Here is a 15188-nt window from a genome sequence, read left to right as displayed (position 1 = left end):
CGATAAAGCCGGAAAAATAAAATTTAGACCTGTGTGTCTTGTTTACACACGTAGAGGTCACTTCACAGTTTTATATCAACTCTTAGTGACACGAAGGAACAACAAAAGCAAAATATCAAGTCTGTAGTCATCTCATTGGATAAAATTACCAACTGCTGATTTTTTTTTTGCCACCCAACATACTATAAAATGAAAATCACTCAAATTATCCTTTGGTCCATTATTAAGAATTATTCATTATTCTAATGGCTCAGATACAGTTCAGGCATAGTAGCCATAAATAAAGACCACCACAGCCAGGAGGAGGATGGCGTTGATGTTCACTATTGCCCTCCACAAGGGCCTCTCAGATGTGTCTGTGAGCTTCTTTCTCAAGGCTTCCTCTTCCTCCTTGGTTAGCTTGGGTCCCTTCTGCAAACCGCAGAACAAGTCATAAGCTTTCTTGAGGCATCCACGTGATTGCTCAGGATAATCTGGAACAAAGATAAGCAAATGGTTGCAGAAGATCTAGATCACAAAAGAACTAGAAATCCTTGTCAGTGTAGTACCTATGACGGTAAAAAATGATCACAATCACCTGGGACTGTTAAGAGGAATCCCTGAGAAAATGTAGATAAATTTAATCATATAAAAACAGGCAACTTTTGCATGGCATAAAGTTCAATAAACAAAGTAAAAACAAATGACAAAATGGGGGAAACATTTGCATATTCTATTACAAAGGGTTTAATATCTTTAATATATAATGGATTTCTAAAAGTTGGTAAGAAAAGGCTATCAACAGCTCATGTCAGCATATTAGAGAGATGAATAAACAGTTGAAAGAAAAAAGACACATGGTTCTCAAGCTCACTCAAAAAAGAGAAATTTAAACTAAACCTATACCACTTTCTCATCTATCAGTGGGAAAAATTCCGAAGTTTCACAACATACTATGCTGGTGAGTTTGCGTGGAAATTAGTAAGGGAATTAGTAGCATATTGCAAAATCATATAGGCATGAACCCTTTGACCCAACAACTAAACTCCACAAAATCTATCCCCAACTTATACTGGCAAAAATACAAAAAGACTCATATATATGGCTATCTGTTGCGGCACTAGAAAATTTAATACTTCTAAACTCGAATGTTTATAAAAATCATAAAGTAAGATTATACTTAAAAAATAAATGATAATGAAAATTATACAAATTAAAAGCTGTGAGATTTAAAACAGTATTGCTTTGAGGAAAATTTATATGGCCTTAGTTATTTATATAGAAAAGAACAATCAAAGAAAAATCAAAAGAAAAATCAAATTTCCACAGGAAATGAATGAGTTAATATCCAACTTAGTAAAAAAAAAAAAAGAGAATAAACCCAAATAATGTAAATGGAAGGGAATACAAATAAAAACAGGAAGGATGAAATAGAAAAGAAGGAAAATAATAGAAATGACAAAGCCAGACGTTAGTTCTTTGAGAAAAGTAAACTAGACAATTCTTTAGTAAGATTAAGAAAAAAGATAAATCACAAAATATACTAGAGATTGAAAGGGTAACACAACTATAGAGGCAACATAGATGGATAAGTAGACACTATGAATAACTTTATGCCAATATATTTAAAATGTGCACTAAATGGACACAATCCTAGAAATACATAATTTTCCAAAAGTGATTAATGATGAAATGGAAACTCTAAATCGTTCCATAGCCATTATATAAATTTGATCAGTAATTAAGATGTGCAACACACACACACACACACACACACACACAGAGCCCTTATGGTATTATTGGCAAAATACCAAAATTCAATGGCAACATTATTTCAATCTTATTGAAATATTTTAATAAAATGGATAAATGGGCTAATTTCTGATTCATTCTATGATAACTCTATGATCTTAATACAAAAACCAAAAACTTAGTACAAAACCAGAAAATGATAGGCCAGTCATACTTAGGAACACTGATATAAAAAATCAAAAGGAACAGAAAGCATTGACTCTTCCTTCACTTTGAAGAAACCAAACCAAAACAGACAAAGCAATTATTGTCCAGTTTAAGACAACATATTGTGAAGTGCTAAACCTTATCTGAGGTTTAAAAAATATTAGGTAAACAAAGAGCCACAGGGATGACTTGATGGAGAAATTTTCATGAAGGAAGTGAGATTAGAACTTAGTTTTAAAGAATAAGCATTTTTTTCTCTTAGACAGGAGGTAGAAATATTTTAGGGAGCTTGGCACTTGTGGGGAAAAGTCAGAAAAGCTGTCTGCCTGGAATAGAGGGTATATTAGAGAAAATACTGAGAAATAAAGTTGGAGAGAAGGTGGGGCTAGATGCTTATTTGCAGTCAATCAAGATTGAACACTCACTATGTAACTAGGAACAGGCGAGTCTGTAACTGATTGTCTGAGATCTCAGTAACTACGGATGGATGATGGGTGGACAAACCAATGGACAGGCAGATGAATAGATGGATTTAATAGTATTGCCTTGATTTTTGGAAAGGTAAAAATTTAAAGTTTCAGTTTATCATAAATCTAACAGCCTTTTCAGAAGCTGGATTTAATGACATTAAAAGAAAACCATTAAAAAAGCCTGTGCACAGAGTTCCTACATGAAAACCAAATGTAAATCAAATATTACCTTCTTCAACACCATCATCTGTTTCTTCCTGACTTTTCTCTTCTGCATCTATATCGATTCGTTCCTCTGTACTGTTCCGAAGAACCCAGCACAGGCGGTACAGCTGAACAGGGACCATACGAAAATACATTAGTAATAGGCAAATGTTTGCAATAACATAATACAACGGTACCTATGTTTATTGTCTGGTTTTTTAAAAAGTCAAACCACACAGGAGAATATAGATTGCAAAGAAAAGGCCTCCTACCACAGTCACTCACCAAAACACACTAATCATTTAAAAAAATTTTTTCTGTTTTTAATTCTTCTGGTTGCTATTCAGAACCTCAAATGATATACTTAAAAATACCTACTTCTGAATTTGTAATTTCAGCAAAGTTGAAGATTTAGCTAACCTACACTATACGCCAGTTTCACTCATTGTCCTTAACATCCAACAGTTATTAGCCACATCATTATTTCATCATTATTTCATTCAGTTTATCTAGTCTTTGCTTTTATAAGTTTCAAACTATCTTCTTAAATTCATTTCTGGATTCATCACATTTGGCTGGTATCTATGTGTTATTCTTGAATTCCAGTTGCAATTAGTATGCTTACACACCCCTTTTCCTAACCCACCTCCAAACTGCTGTCAGCTATACCATCATTTTAAACTATTATGCTTTATATAATTTTTATTATTTTCTGTAAATATATTAAGATTTCCATAGTTAGTCTGTATGTTGATTTAAGCATTTGAAAATAAATAGAATTGATGCTGTATGTACCGATTGGACACAAGAAGTAAATATCAGCCCTGGGTCATTCTAAGGAAATTGCTCTAAGTATCAATGCTTTTTTCTGTTTGTTTCTTTTTAATAAGATGGAGTTTCTATCTTGTTGCCCAACTGGAGTGTAATGGTGCAATCTTGGCTCACTGCAACCTCCGCCTCCTGGGCTCAAGCAATTCTTCTGCCCCAGCCTCCCAAGTAGCTGGGATTACTAAAGGTGGACTGCCAGCATGCCTGGCTTATCTTTGTATTTTTAGTAGAGATGGGGTTTCACTATGTTTTTGACCAGGCTGGTCTCCAACTCCTGACCTCAGATGATCCAACCACCTTGGCCTCCCAAAGTGCTGGGATGACAGGCGTGAGCCACTGTGCCCGGCCTATCAATGGGTTTTAAACCTTTATAATCGATCATATTCTAAGTTATGCCTCATTTTAATTTGGCTCATGACTTTCTTGTACAAATTTACTAGAATTTGTAATTGGTTTTATTTGTTCTTGACATATGCCTTCACCTTCTCAATAAGATTCCTAATCATATCTTCATAAGCTCTTATTCACAGGATTTCTTGTACTAGATCCACTTTCTTTGTTAAAAACTCTCTTCTTGGGAGTCCTTCAACTTCTTTTTAACTTGCATAGCGTAATTACTAGTTTTGCTGAAAGACTATCATCCTGGGACATCTCATTTTTGCACTGTTAGGCTAGATTCACAACAGTTTTCATGACTTTCTCTGAAATAACCATGATATTTATCAAGTCTATTTTGAAAGTTAAACCTTGCAGCATATTAATGAAACAGAAACATAAATCAGAAAAATGATCTCACTTGGTCCTTCAGACAATATTTTTTTCCCAAAAATTTTTTCCTAAAAAAATTTTTCCTAAAAAAAAAAACTGGTTATTTCTATCAGCAAGTAAGAATTTAACATATATATTTATTGAAAAACTGTGTTTTCTAGTGTTCTTTCATCTAACTCAATATTCAGCATAAATATTTAGTTAGGAATTTCAGTGACATGTCCTTGGTAAAACATTTTGAACTGTGCTTATTTCAGGTTTTCCATCCACACATAATCTACTGGCCACTTCTCAGGAAAATACATAAAGAAGCATTGCTTCAAAAATTATGAGTGATACATTCAAAATATATAAAAGCTACACATATTTAGTCATAAATTCAAACAATTCAAACAATATTAGTATATAAGCAGTATTTATATTTTAAAAACAATTAATTAATATTTGCCAGGCCCCTATAGTGTCTCCCCACTCCCTGAAATGCCTCTTGTTGAAAATCTTAGGTGGATATGCTCTAAGATTTTTTTTTGTATACTTAGACAAACATCTATATGCCTACATGTGTTTTATTTCAGAAAGTGCTATTATACATTATATTATTCTGCACATATTTTTCCACTTAATCATATTATGAACATTTTTTTCAAAGCAAATAATAGAGCTCCCTCGTGTTTTCTAAACAGCTGTATAACGTTCAATGCACTGTGTTTGTGTGCTCATTCCTTTTATGATGAAATCTGGATTTTCTCCCAGCTACTTCCTATTTGAAAACTTTTGCAGAGAAAATCCTTATACACATTTTTCCTACTTGAACAAGTATTTATACACAATAAATTCCTAAAACTGGGATTGCTGATTCATAAGTATTCGTAAGTATTTATCCATAAATACTACCCAATTGCTCTACTATCAATTATAAAATCTATGTACTTTCCAACAGTTTTGGACTGTGAGAATTTTCCCACAATGCTAATATTAACCACTAACATTAAATATTATTCATATTAAACATTTTTGCTAAATTGAAAGGCAAAAATGCATCTCATTATTCTATTCTTTCTTTTCCTGCCCCCTGGTACCTTGTACTTTCCCCTCATCTCTGTGCCAGTCAGTGTTCGTGCTGTATATGAAATCCTGTTGGCCCAAACAGGCACAGCCCAGATGACAGCCCTGCTGTGAAATCTTTCCCAGTGTCTTTGGAAACACCAATTATTCTCTTCCTGGTGTCCTATGACAATGCTGTAGATTGACTTACCAACTACACTGTGAAATTTACAAGATATAATGTCCATTTTCTAATCCCTTACTTTTTAATTCACTGCGATTTGCATAAACTAAGTGCAAACTTTTCTTTATTTCAATGACTGAATGAAAATCTTAGGGTTCTTCTAGCTCTAGAGGTACAGTAAATACATTTCCTGGAACTCATACACTAAAAGGTAAATAACTCTTATTTTAAAATTAGCATATATCCATTACTCATCACTCACATGTACATCAGGAATGGGTTTTGTTAAGAGGGAAATTCCCAGGACGACCAGCATGGACCCAAAAAAGAGAATGATGGAAAAGTAGAGATAGTGCACTCCACAGATAATCTTGGGACAGTTACTGGTAGCCAAGCAACTCGGTGTTCCATAAACAAACTCTGTTATCATACGAATGAGGCCCATCGCAAGTCCGACCATTAGACCCCAGAATGCTCCCTGCAAAAGAAGCAAGAAGAAAATCAGAATGTTTAGAAAATATGAGAAGCTTATTCAAGTAAGTCATAATTATAATCCTGCCTGCTTTCTCAGTTAAGGATCCACAAATGGCTAACCCTGGGCACAAGGTTACCGAAGTAGAGAAAATTGCAAATACCCGTGCTTGTTAGTTGGATGCTGCTTTCCATGGTCCTGAAGTGTATATACCACTGCACCGTTGTTGATTCTCCAATACCAGGACACTACTGTCTACACTGACCCAAGCTGAAGTTTTCCTTGACTTTTGTTTCACAGTTAGATCAAAACACTTGTGATTTATTTGATAAAATAAGCAGAAGTATCAATTATGTTACACAATTTCCAGAGCTGGTATTAGGTAGTTTTGACAGTTCTGTGAAGCTCTTGATAATTTATTTCTGTGAGGAGTTGATGGGGATGGAAACATGTGTCTGTTCCTCTGGTCAAGATGTTATGCTTTAGAAAAACAGTATTGCATGGAGACTAATGGTATGAGCTTTGGATGGAAGAAGATCTAAGCCTGAACACCAAGATCCCACTTACTAATACTAAGTAACACGTGGAAAGCACATAGATACTAACCCCTCTGCGCCTGTTCCTCATCTGAAAATCATAATAGTAAGGCTAGTACTAAGGAAACATGTAAAGATTAAGGGTACATGATGCCCAATAATCAATTACTTACATATATCAAAATAGCAATGAACACATTTTGAATTCTTACTAGTGTGGTAGGTTTTCTTCTAAGAATTTCACATATTTTATCTCACTTAATCCTCACAACAATCCCATAGGATAGGTGCTATCATTATCTTCATTTTAAAGAGACTCAAGTAATTTGCTTAGGATCACAATACGATTACGTGGTATAGCCATGATTGGGCCCTGGCAGTCTGCCTCCCAAACATGTTCCTCAACTCTGCACCGTGTATGTATGTAATACTTTGTAATAAACACATAAAGACTGTACTATGAATGTGCGCTATATTTTTATACTTTAGTAAGGATCAGGAATTGTGGCTGACCTCAACTAAAATTAAGATGGGCCATGACTTGCGTAAATAGGGTAGAAAGAATGTATTTTGATACCCCAGTGAAATAAACAATTTTTTCTCACTCCAGCAGGGAAATTTTTTTCCAGTTTTCATTTACCTGTTCATTGACTCTTTTACAGAAGATGGCAAGCACATAGACAGCTGCAATTGGAGGTCCAAGGTAGCTAGAAATTGATTCTGTGTAATGGATTAGCTGTCCATTTTGAGACACTTGTACCAATGGGACCCACACAATGCTCACAACAGTTAATAGAAGAACAAATATCCTGAGAAGAAAACAACATAATTTAAACATTAAACAAAAGCACTATAGGTACTTCCACTGTGCTTTAGTTCTAGAGTTCATTCTTGTTGCCATTCATTGATTTTCCAAACAAAATCAAGCTCCTTGACCATACATAAACCCATGCTGTGCTTAATGGTGATCTTTTAGTAAAATGCCATAAAACAATTGCCTATCTATAATCAATCATAATAGCTTCATCTATGAGATTAAATATCTATTCATAAAAAGTTAAAATATCAGCGATTAATAACTCCAACACACTATATGTAGTATATCCATTGTAAATAAGTACCACACTATTTCTATTAACCAGCAATTATTTGTACAATAAAGAAAGCAGACTTCCATTTTTTGTTCTTTTCCTAGCTTGCAGGGAACAAAGTTGATTTGCATAGGTTAGAATGGAAACAGCCTCCATCTCAGAATGTTGAGTAAATCGGCAAGAAATGCTAACTTGTGCATTTTACTACTTGAGTACTTCAGCAGATAAAAAGCGTGTTAAAGGCTCCTGTTGTCCAGGGAGCATGACTTCTTCACCTTTCCAAACTCCAGCGTTGTCTGTGCTTGTTGTGTGAGTAAATGAACCAACATAATTTACTAGAATGTGCATAAAAGGCCATTCATCTCTCTTTGCTCACATGAAATAGAGAAGCAGTTGTGGGGTGGAGGAAGGAACAAGTATTTGGGCATTTAAACATTTAAAGGAGACAAATGTCTCCTTTAAATGTTACAAAATCACTGCATCCTTGCAACAACTAAATGTGATAAACTATGGGAAGTCTTAGCATAATGCCTAAACCATAGTAAGGATTCAATAAATTACACTTACTGTTGGTATTTATTTTTTATCACCATTGGAAGGCAAATCACGTGCTTTCCCAACTCAGTCAGTTACAGTTTCCTATCACATGTAGAATAAAATCCTGTCTTGTTATGACTTCAATGGCCCTGCATGACCTCGCCTCCAGGCACCTTTCTGACCTTGCTCTTCACTCTCCCACTGGCTTCTCATGGACGAACCTCACTCCTGGTTGTTCTCAAACATACCACATACGTGACTGTAGGAGGAAACCAGCCCTCATTGTTCCTTCCCCAAGAGCACCAGGGGGTTCACTCCCACACTTCCTGCAGGCTCTGCTCAGACACCACCCCCTCAGAGAGGACTCCCTGAGCACCTGGATGAGGTTGCGTCCATCCTTTCTTCCTGCTTTGTCTTTCTAGCGCCTCTGGTCACCTGAGGTAGCACACCTTTATTATCTATCTTCCTGACAAAGGCATACATTCCATGAGGCAGGAATTTTAAAAGCATATGTGTTTTTTCTTATTTGTGTTTTGTGAGATAGTAGGCATTTGATAACACAGAGAGAGAGGGGAAAAGAACAAGTCATTGTTTTATCATTGAGACTTAAGGAGGATGTGTGTCCAAGATCATATACCTATTAGTGGGACGACTGCATCTTGGGCCTCCTGAACACCAACCAGTACTTTCTCTACTACAGGTATGCTCCTGCCTTCCTGTACTCCCTCTCCTACAGCATTTGTCCAGAGTCAAGCTCTGGGCCAAGTGAGACCTTTGGGTTTTTCCCCAAGTGTTTAATTTGCTAAAGTTATTGTTACTGTCAACAACAAAGGACAGTCTTTTAAATAGTTGGTCAGTTTCTCTTGATACCAATTTCTTTGAAAAGACTAGACAAATTCTGATATCTGACTACAGCGGAACATCACAGAGAAAGAAAATGATTATACTACAACTACACATAGCAACACGGTTGAATGTTGCAAACATAACATGAGCAAAATAAGCCATATTTCAGCAGCTGGCAGTGGCTCACGCCTGTAATCCCAGGACTTTGGGAGGCCGAGGTGGGCGGATCACGAGGTCAAGAGATCAAGACCATCTGGCCAACATGGTGAAACTCCGTCTCTACTAAAAGTACAAAAATTAGCCTGGCATGGTGGTGGGTGCCTGTAGTCCCAGCTACTCAGGAGGCCGAGGCAGGAGAATCGCTTGAACTTGGGAGGCAGAGTTGCAGTGAGCCAAGATCGTGCCACTGCACTCCAGCTTGGTGACACAGCAAGACTCTGTCTTAAAAAAAAACACATCGTATTTCAAGGGATACAAATGCAATTATTCTACTTATAATAGCATGAAGTTGGAAAAGACTAAGCTATAGTGTCACAAGTCACAGTGGTTAGCTTTGGAATGATGTAGACCAAGACGAACTTCTGGGTGCTGGCAATTTCCATGTCTTGACTTGATTGATGGTTACATGGGTCCTCATTTTGTGACACATCTCTGAGCTGTGCATCCATGTTTTAACTGTTTTCTTTATGTGTGCTGTACTTTGATTTTTAAAACATTTTACAAAATGCTACGACAGGCCAGGGGCAGTGGCTCACACCTGTAATCCCAGCACTTTGGGAGGCCGAGGAGAATGGATCACCCAAGGTCAGTATTTGGGACCAGCCTGGCCAACACTGTGAATCCCTATCTCTACTAAAAATACAACAAATTAGCCAGGCATGGTGGCGGGCACCTGTAATCCCAGTTACTCAGGAGGCTGAGGCAGGAGAATCGCTTGAACCTGGGAGGCAGCAGTTGCAGTGAGTTGGGAGTGTGCCATTGCACTCCAGCCTGGGCAAAAAGAGTGAAACTCTGTCAAAAAAAAAAAAAAAAGCCATGATAATATAGGATCTTCTCGAAAATTGTGAAGGGGAAGGAGGACATTCTGGCATCCATTTTTTCCTCATTTCCTTCCATCTCACTCCCACTATCTTCAAGGCTCCCAGGCTGCTCAGGGTCTCCTGGGTTGACTTAACTCTCCAAGCATCCTCTTGGAATTAGTCTCTTCCCTGCTCCTTTGTAACACAGCCCAATCATTCATGAATATGACTGATAGAGTCCTCTGTCTTCATGTGTAGAAGACGTAATCTGTTACCTCCATGTGATATACACAGAAACTGCTAGAGACAATGCATTCACCTATCAGAGTAGGTGGGAATTTTACACCCCATTAAAATACTGGTGGAGTTTTGTGAAGATGTGGATGGGGGGTGATGTGAGGAGGGGAAGAAATAAGAGCCATTCAGAAGCATTTGAAAGACCGAAAAAGTGATTATTTCATTTAAAGGTATGGTTCAAATTTTTGTATCTGGAAAGTGATCACTTGAATTCGATGTACTCCAATGTCTCGTCCCCGTATCCAGATGCTAGGATTACTTTCACCAAAGTCAAAGGCAAGGGAACTCTAGTTCACTTCTACGTCTGCACTTCTCCAGAGGATTCTAGGTGGGAACTCACCGTCCAGCTATCAGGATCTCTTTCTCCGACGCTCGCTTTCGCACCTTGGTGTAGAGGTCAATAGCGAAGAGGGTGCTGGCGCTGTTGAAGATGGAGGTCAGGGAGCTTATGAGAGAGGCCAGCATGACCGAAAGCATCAAGCCTCGCAGTCCTGGAGCCGGGAGAGGGTACAAGCACTGGTTAGTGGCTGGACAGCGCCTTGCTAAACCAGAGAGCGTTGAAAGGTAAAAGCACCATCCGGAACATTGGTTAACTGATGTCCTTATCAATACACATCAGCATGTGGAGTTTCCTGCATATTTTCCTGGTCACCTGAGAATAATCCAGTATAAATAAGTCAGGCACAGAAAGACAAAACATCACATGTTCTCACTTACTTGTATCGTCTAAAAATCAAAAACAATTGAACTCATGGATATAGAAAGCAGAAGGATGGTTACCAGAGGCTGGGAAGGGTAGTGGGGGACTAGGGGTGGTGGCGGGGATGGTTAATGGGTACAAAAAAGAGAGAAAGAATGAATAAGACCTACTGTTTGATAGCAAAGCAGGGTAACCATAATCAGTAATAAGTTAATTGTACATTTTAAAATAACTTAAAGAGTGTAATTGAATTGTTTGTAACTCAAAAAATAAATGCTTGAGGGGACAGATTAAAGCAAAAAGAATTTTAGTCCTAAACATGAACTTAGAGATCATCTACTGGAACCTAGTTTTAGAAGACAGGAAACAACATCACACTATCTTTCTTTGGGTAGGGGCTGTTGGCTTCCTGAAGACTTAAGAGAACTGGAGAGGAAGAAGTCCAGTAGGCGGTTCTGCTAAACAAGTCTTTGGAGGGGCAAAGCCAAGAGTTTTGAGCCATGATGGGAACTTCATCCTCCAGTTCCCTCTGCCCATTAGTAATGGCCCTAAGCCTCCTAGGACAGAGTGTGTGTGGATGGGGAGTATGTGGTGTCATGATTGTGGGCCCTGGTCCCTTCCTCCCTCCTGTGTGTCAGGGTGGAGGAAGGTGGAAGAAGTGTAGCCAACTCTTGATGGGGTACGGGATCACCTGGTCAAGTCCTGAGCTCTGTATCCTGCTCCATTTCTGTTCACCACAGCAATGATCACCTTCTGGCATCCTAATAATTTATGTATTTCCTATGTGGTTTATTTTCTATCTCACACTACTAGATTTTGAGTTCCAAGAGGTAGGGGACTTTGTGCCTATTTCACTGATGTTTTGTTAGCACCAAAGCAGTGCCTGGCACTCAGTAGGCACTCAATAAATAGTTGCAGATTAAATAGATTGAGATCTATTATTTGGTTATCACTAGCCCCAAAAATGCCCTCCAAAAAGAAGGATAAATAGTTTATTCTATTTGGTTTATTTGGTTATCACTAGCCCCCAAAAAGCAGAAAAAATAGTTTACCTCTAGGTCTCGTGTTTACAAGTTTATGACTATGCAACTCTTTTATTAACAAATGGATCATTTAATTTGTTCTTGGCTGCCTCAGAAAACAGTCTTGAATCTGAAGGAGTAAGAATTCTTCTAACAGTAGTTGTACCCGGTTCATCTCTGAAATGTTCAGGCCTAGCACAGAGCTGGTAGCCTGTGGAAGGTGCTCAAGAAATGTCTGATGAGTTGGATTGAATTAATGGAAGGTACAAGAATTGCACCATAACCCTTCCACGAGACCCATCTGTAAACAGGGCTCTGGGGCTGTCCCAGCAGGCACATTTTCCTACCTTGGGGCATCAGTTCCAGCACCATCGTTGGGTATGCATAGTTAGTGCAGCCAACATCAACGCCACAGTGTTTCACGCATTCAGAAGGTACCACACATGCTACCTTATCTGAGGAAGAATTCAGAAGTGAGTCCAGTGAGGCCAAAATAGGCAAAACCAACAACCATTAAACAAAGAGAAAAGTTGTAAGATCATAAAGAAGGAAAGATATTTGCCTGGAAACTGAAGATTCAACTTTGAACTCCATACCACAGATCTGGCCCCTCTATTCCCAAAACACAACCCTAAGTATCTCATCCCTGTAGCCCCCTTACACTGACCAATGGGACAGGGGCTCTCTTGGGACGTGGCCTAGCAAGAGCATTTGAGCAAAGAGAGGGAGTGGACCCCATCCTCTGGGAAAACAGCAAAAGAAGTCATTCTTCCAGGAACACAGAACTCAAGAGATTGACAACAATAGCAACGGGAAGTTAGGTCCTGAGTGCAGTCACATTTAGCCTAGTATCTTTCACCTGCATCTAAGAAGAGGTGACACTTGTGATGGTCAGTTGGGTGACTGTCCCATGTGTCATGATGCCTCACCTCTGTGGCAGTTGCACAATACCTTGTTGGTTTTTTGTTTTTGCTTAAACGACATTATGACAACAGACAGGGAGGCTTGATAAAGAATCACCCAGAAAAATAACACCTCAGCACATTAGCTTCTTTTCACTACTTCCTAATCCTTTTCTATACAGAAATGTCTTTTTTGTAAAACTATGGTAGTTGTTGAGACATTATTTTTCAAGTTTCTTTTTACACTTAGCATCCTAACCTCACCATTTTCCCAAGTTTTGAGATAGTCTTCAGTCTCCTGTTTTCATTTTTCCATAAAGGAGGTGCACAGTAATTTCTTTGGCCATTCCCCACTAGTTAGATACCTACGCTTTTTTTTTTTTTTTTGAAGAGGTGGGATCTCACTTTGTCACCCAAGCTGTAGTGCAATGGTGCAATCATAGTTCACTGTAGCCTTGAACTCCTGGGCTCAAGCAATCCTCCCGCCTCAGCCTCCCAAGCAGCTGAGACTATAGGAACACACCATCATGCCTAGCTACTTTATCTTATTATTTAGAGATGGGATCTTGCTGTATTGCTCAGGCTGGTCTCAAAGTCCTGGGCCTCAAGCGATTCTCCTGCCTCAGCCTCCCAAGTAGGTGAGATTATAGGCATGAATATTCTTTACCCTTATAAAGAATATTACAAAGCTGCAATAAGAAGGATGCTGGTCCCTTGATGTTCACTTAACAATATTTCAGTGAAATCAACTGATGCCCAGTTGAGAAAACATGACGTGGATTTAGTGTTATCTGATGGATTACCCCGATAAAAATGATTCCTCGATAAGTCAAGAAAGATTTGGTTATATTCTCTTCACTTTTCATAATAAAGGAAGTTGAATTCAACACTAGCAGTTACTCTCAGCTGACTCAGAAATTTACATATCCTCAAACAGCCTGATTCCAAAGCAGTGAAAACTGATTCAGTTCTCCAGTTTTCTCAGAGGGACCAAGACCTTCTCAGTCAGAGATGTCACCAAACTCAGACGTTACAGCTCACTCGACTCAAATTAACCCAATCCTACCTCATCCTGCAGCGTCATTTTGCCATATTCTCTGGACTTCCTTAAATCTAAGCAACTCATGAAGACAGAACTCACAGACTCAAATGTCTATGAGACAGGCAGATGGTATGAAAAGGATAAAGGAACAGAGCATCCAATATGCCACATTTTCCTGCCTTTGACCGCTGTGCAGGCTGTGCCCTCCACCCGGAATTCTGCTTTTACTTCCATCCAGAATGGATTTTCTCAAGGCTTTATGACATTTTAAGAACACTTCTCAGAATACAAGCATAAAGAAAAGAGAGAACATACAGATTCAGGGCTTACCTGTGTACAGGATGCGGCTGATCATCCCCGGCATCACCATGAGGAACATGGGCAGCAGCTTCAGGTAAGCACACATGATGCAAGCAGCCTTCACGTGAGACATGTCCTTGCCACTCAGGCAGCGCTGCACGATGACCTGCCGGGAGAACATGACACACTCATGAAACAACCAGAGGATGATTTCCAAGGCAGTGAGTGTCTCTTTCCAGAGTTTAATGTTGCAATAAGAAATGATGTGGACCAGTATGCCAAAGAGCTATCTGCACTCCTATGTTCACTGCAGCACTATTCACAATAGCCAGCATGTGGAATCAGCCTGAGTGTCCATCAGCGGATGAATGGATTAGGAAAATGTGCATAATACACAATGCAAAACCATTCAGCCGCACACAACAATGAAGCCCTGTCATTTGCAGCAACACGGATGGAACTGGAGGTCATTACGCTAAGTGAAATAAGCCAGGCACAGAAAGACAAATATCACACATTCCCCACTCATTCTCACTTCCTGAGGCCTAGCTCAGGAAGATACTGAAGGCTTGGATTTGCCCCGAAAGACGGAATAAACGAAGAAAGAAGACAACTGGCGGTACTGGAAAAAGGAGAAATAACCTGAATAGGGCAAAAATGAATTCCCAAAGATGACAGTGAAGGGGTCATTGGATAAGTTAGTTGGGCACCAGAGGGAGTGCTGCCAGACTGTGAGAGGGCAAAAGACTCTAGGAGAACCTTTCATTCAATGAGTAATAATCAGCAAGAAAATTCAAAATGAAAAATTAAGAATTGGCCAGGTGCGGTGGCTCACACCTGTAAGTGCAGCACTTTGGGAGGCTGAGACAGAAGGATTGCTGGAGTCCAGGAGTTTGAGACATAGTGAGACCCTGTCTCTATTCAAAAAATAATGTTTTTTAAAAAAGAAAGAAAACAAGACTTAAAATTATTAATTCCAGGAACAACA

General features: G+C 38.8%; 1 protein-coding gene across 3 annotated transcripts in view; it reads right to left on the bottom strand.

Annotated features, from left to right (window-relative positions):
* Positions 1-208: 208 nt before the first annotated feature.
* SLC5A4 (solute carrier family 5 member 4) overlaps positions 209-15188 on the bottom strand; it is a 36503-nt gene continuing 21523 nt past the window's right edge. For 2 of the 3 annotated variants that reach the window (XM_021944119.2, XM_031655950.1), the window contains 7 exons: positions 14231-14366; positions 12304-12411; positions 10575-10725; positions 7085-7253; positions 5699-5914; positions 2638-2740; positions 209-473 (listed from right to left, as the gene is read on the bottom strand). In XM_021944119.2, the coding sequence (XP_021799811.1) occupies positions 262-473; positions 2638-2740; positions 5699-5914; positions 7085-7253; positions 10575-10725; positions 12304-12411; positions 14231-14366 (1095 nt within the window). In that variant the 3' untranslated portion in view covers positions 209-261. 3 annotated transcript variants of the gene reach the window in all.

Source organism: Papio anubis, chromosome 16, assembly GCF_008728515.1.
Source record: "Papio anubis isolate 15944 chromosome 16, Panubis1.0, whole genome shotgun sequence".
NCBI lineage: Eukaryota > Metazoa > Chordata > Mammalia > Primates > Cercopithecidae > Papio > Papio anubis.
The sequence above is the reverse complement of the archived record's forward strand: the minus strand, read 5'-3'. Positions and strand labels throughout refer to the sequence as shown.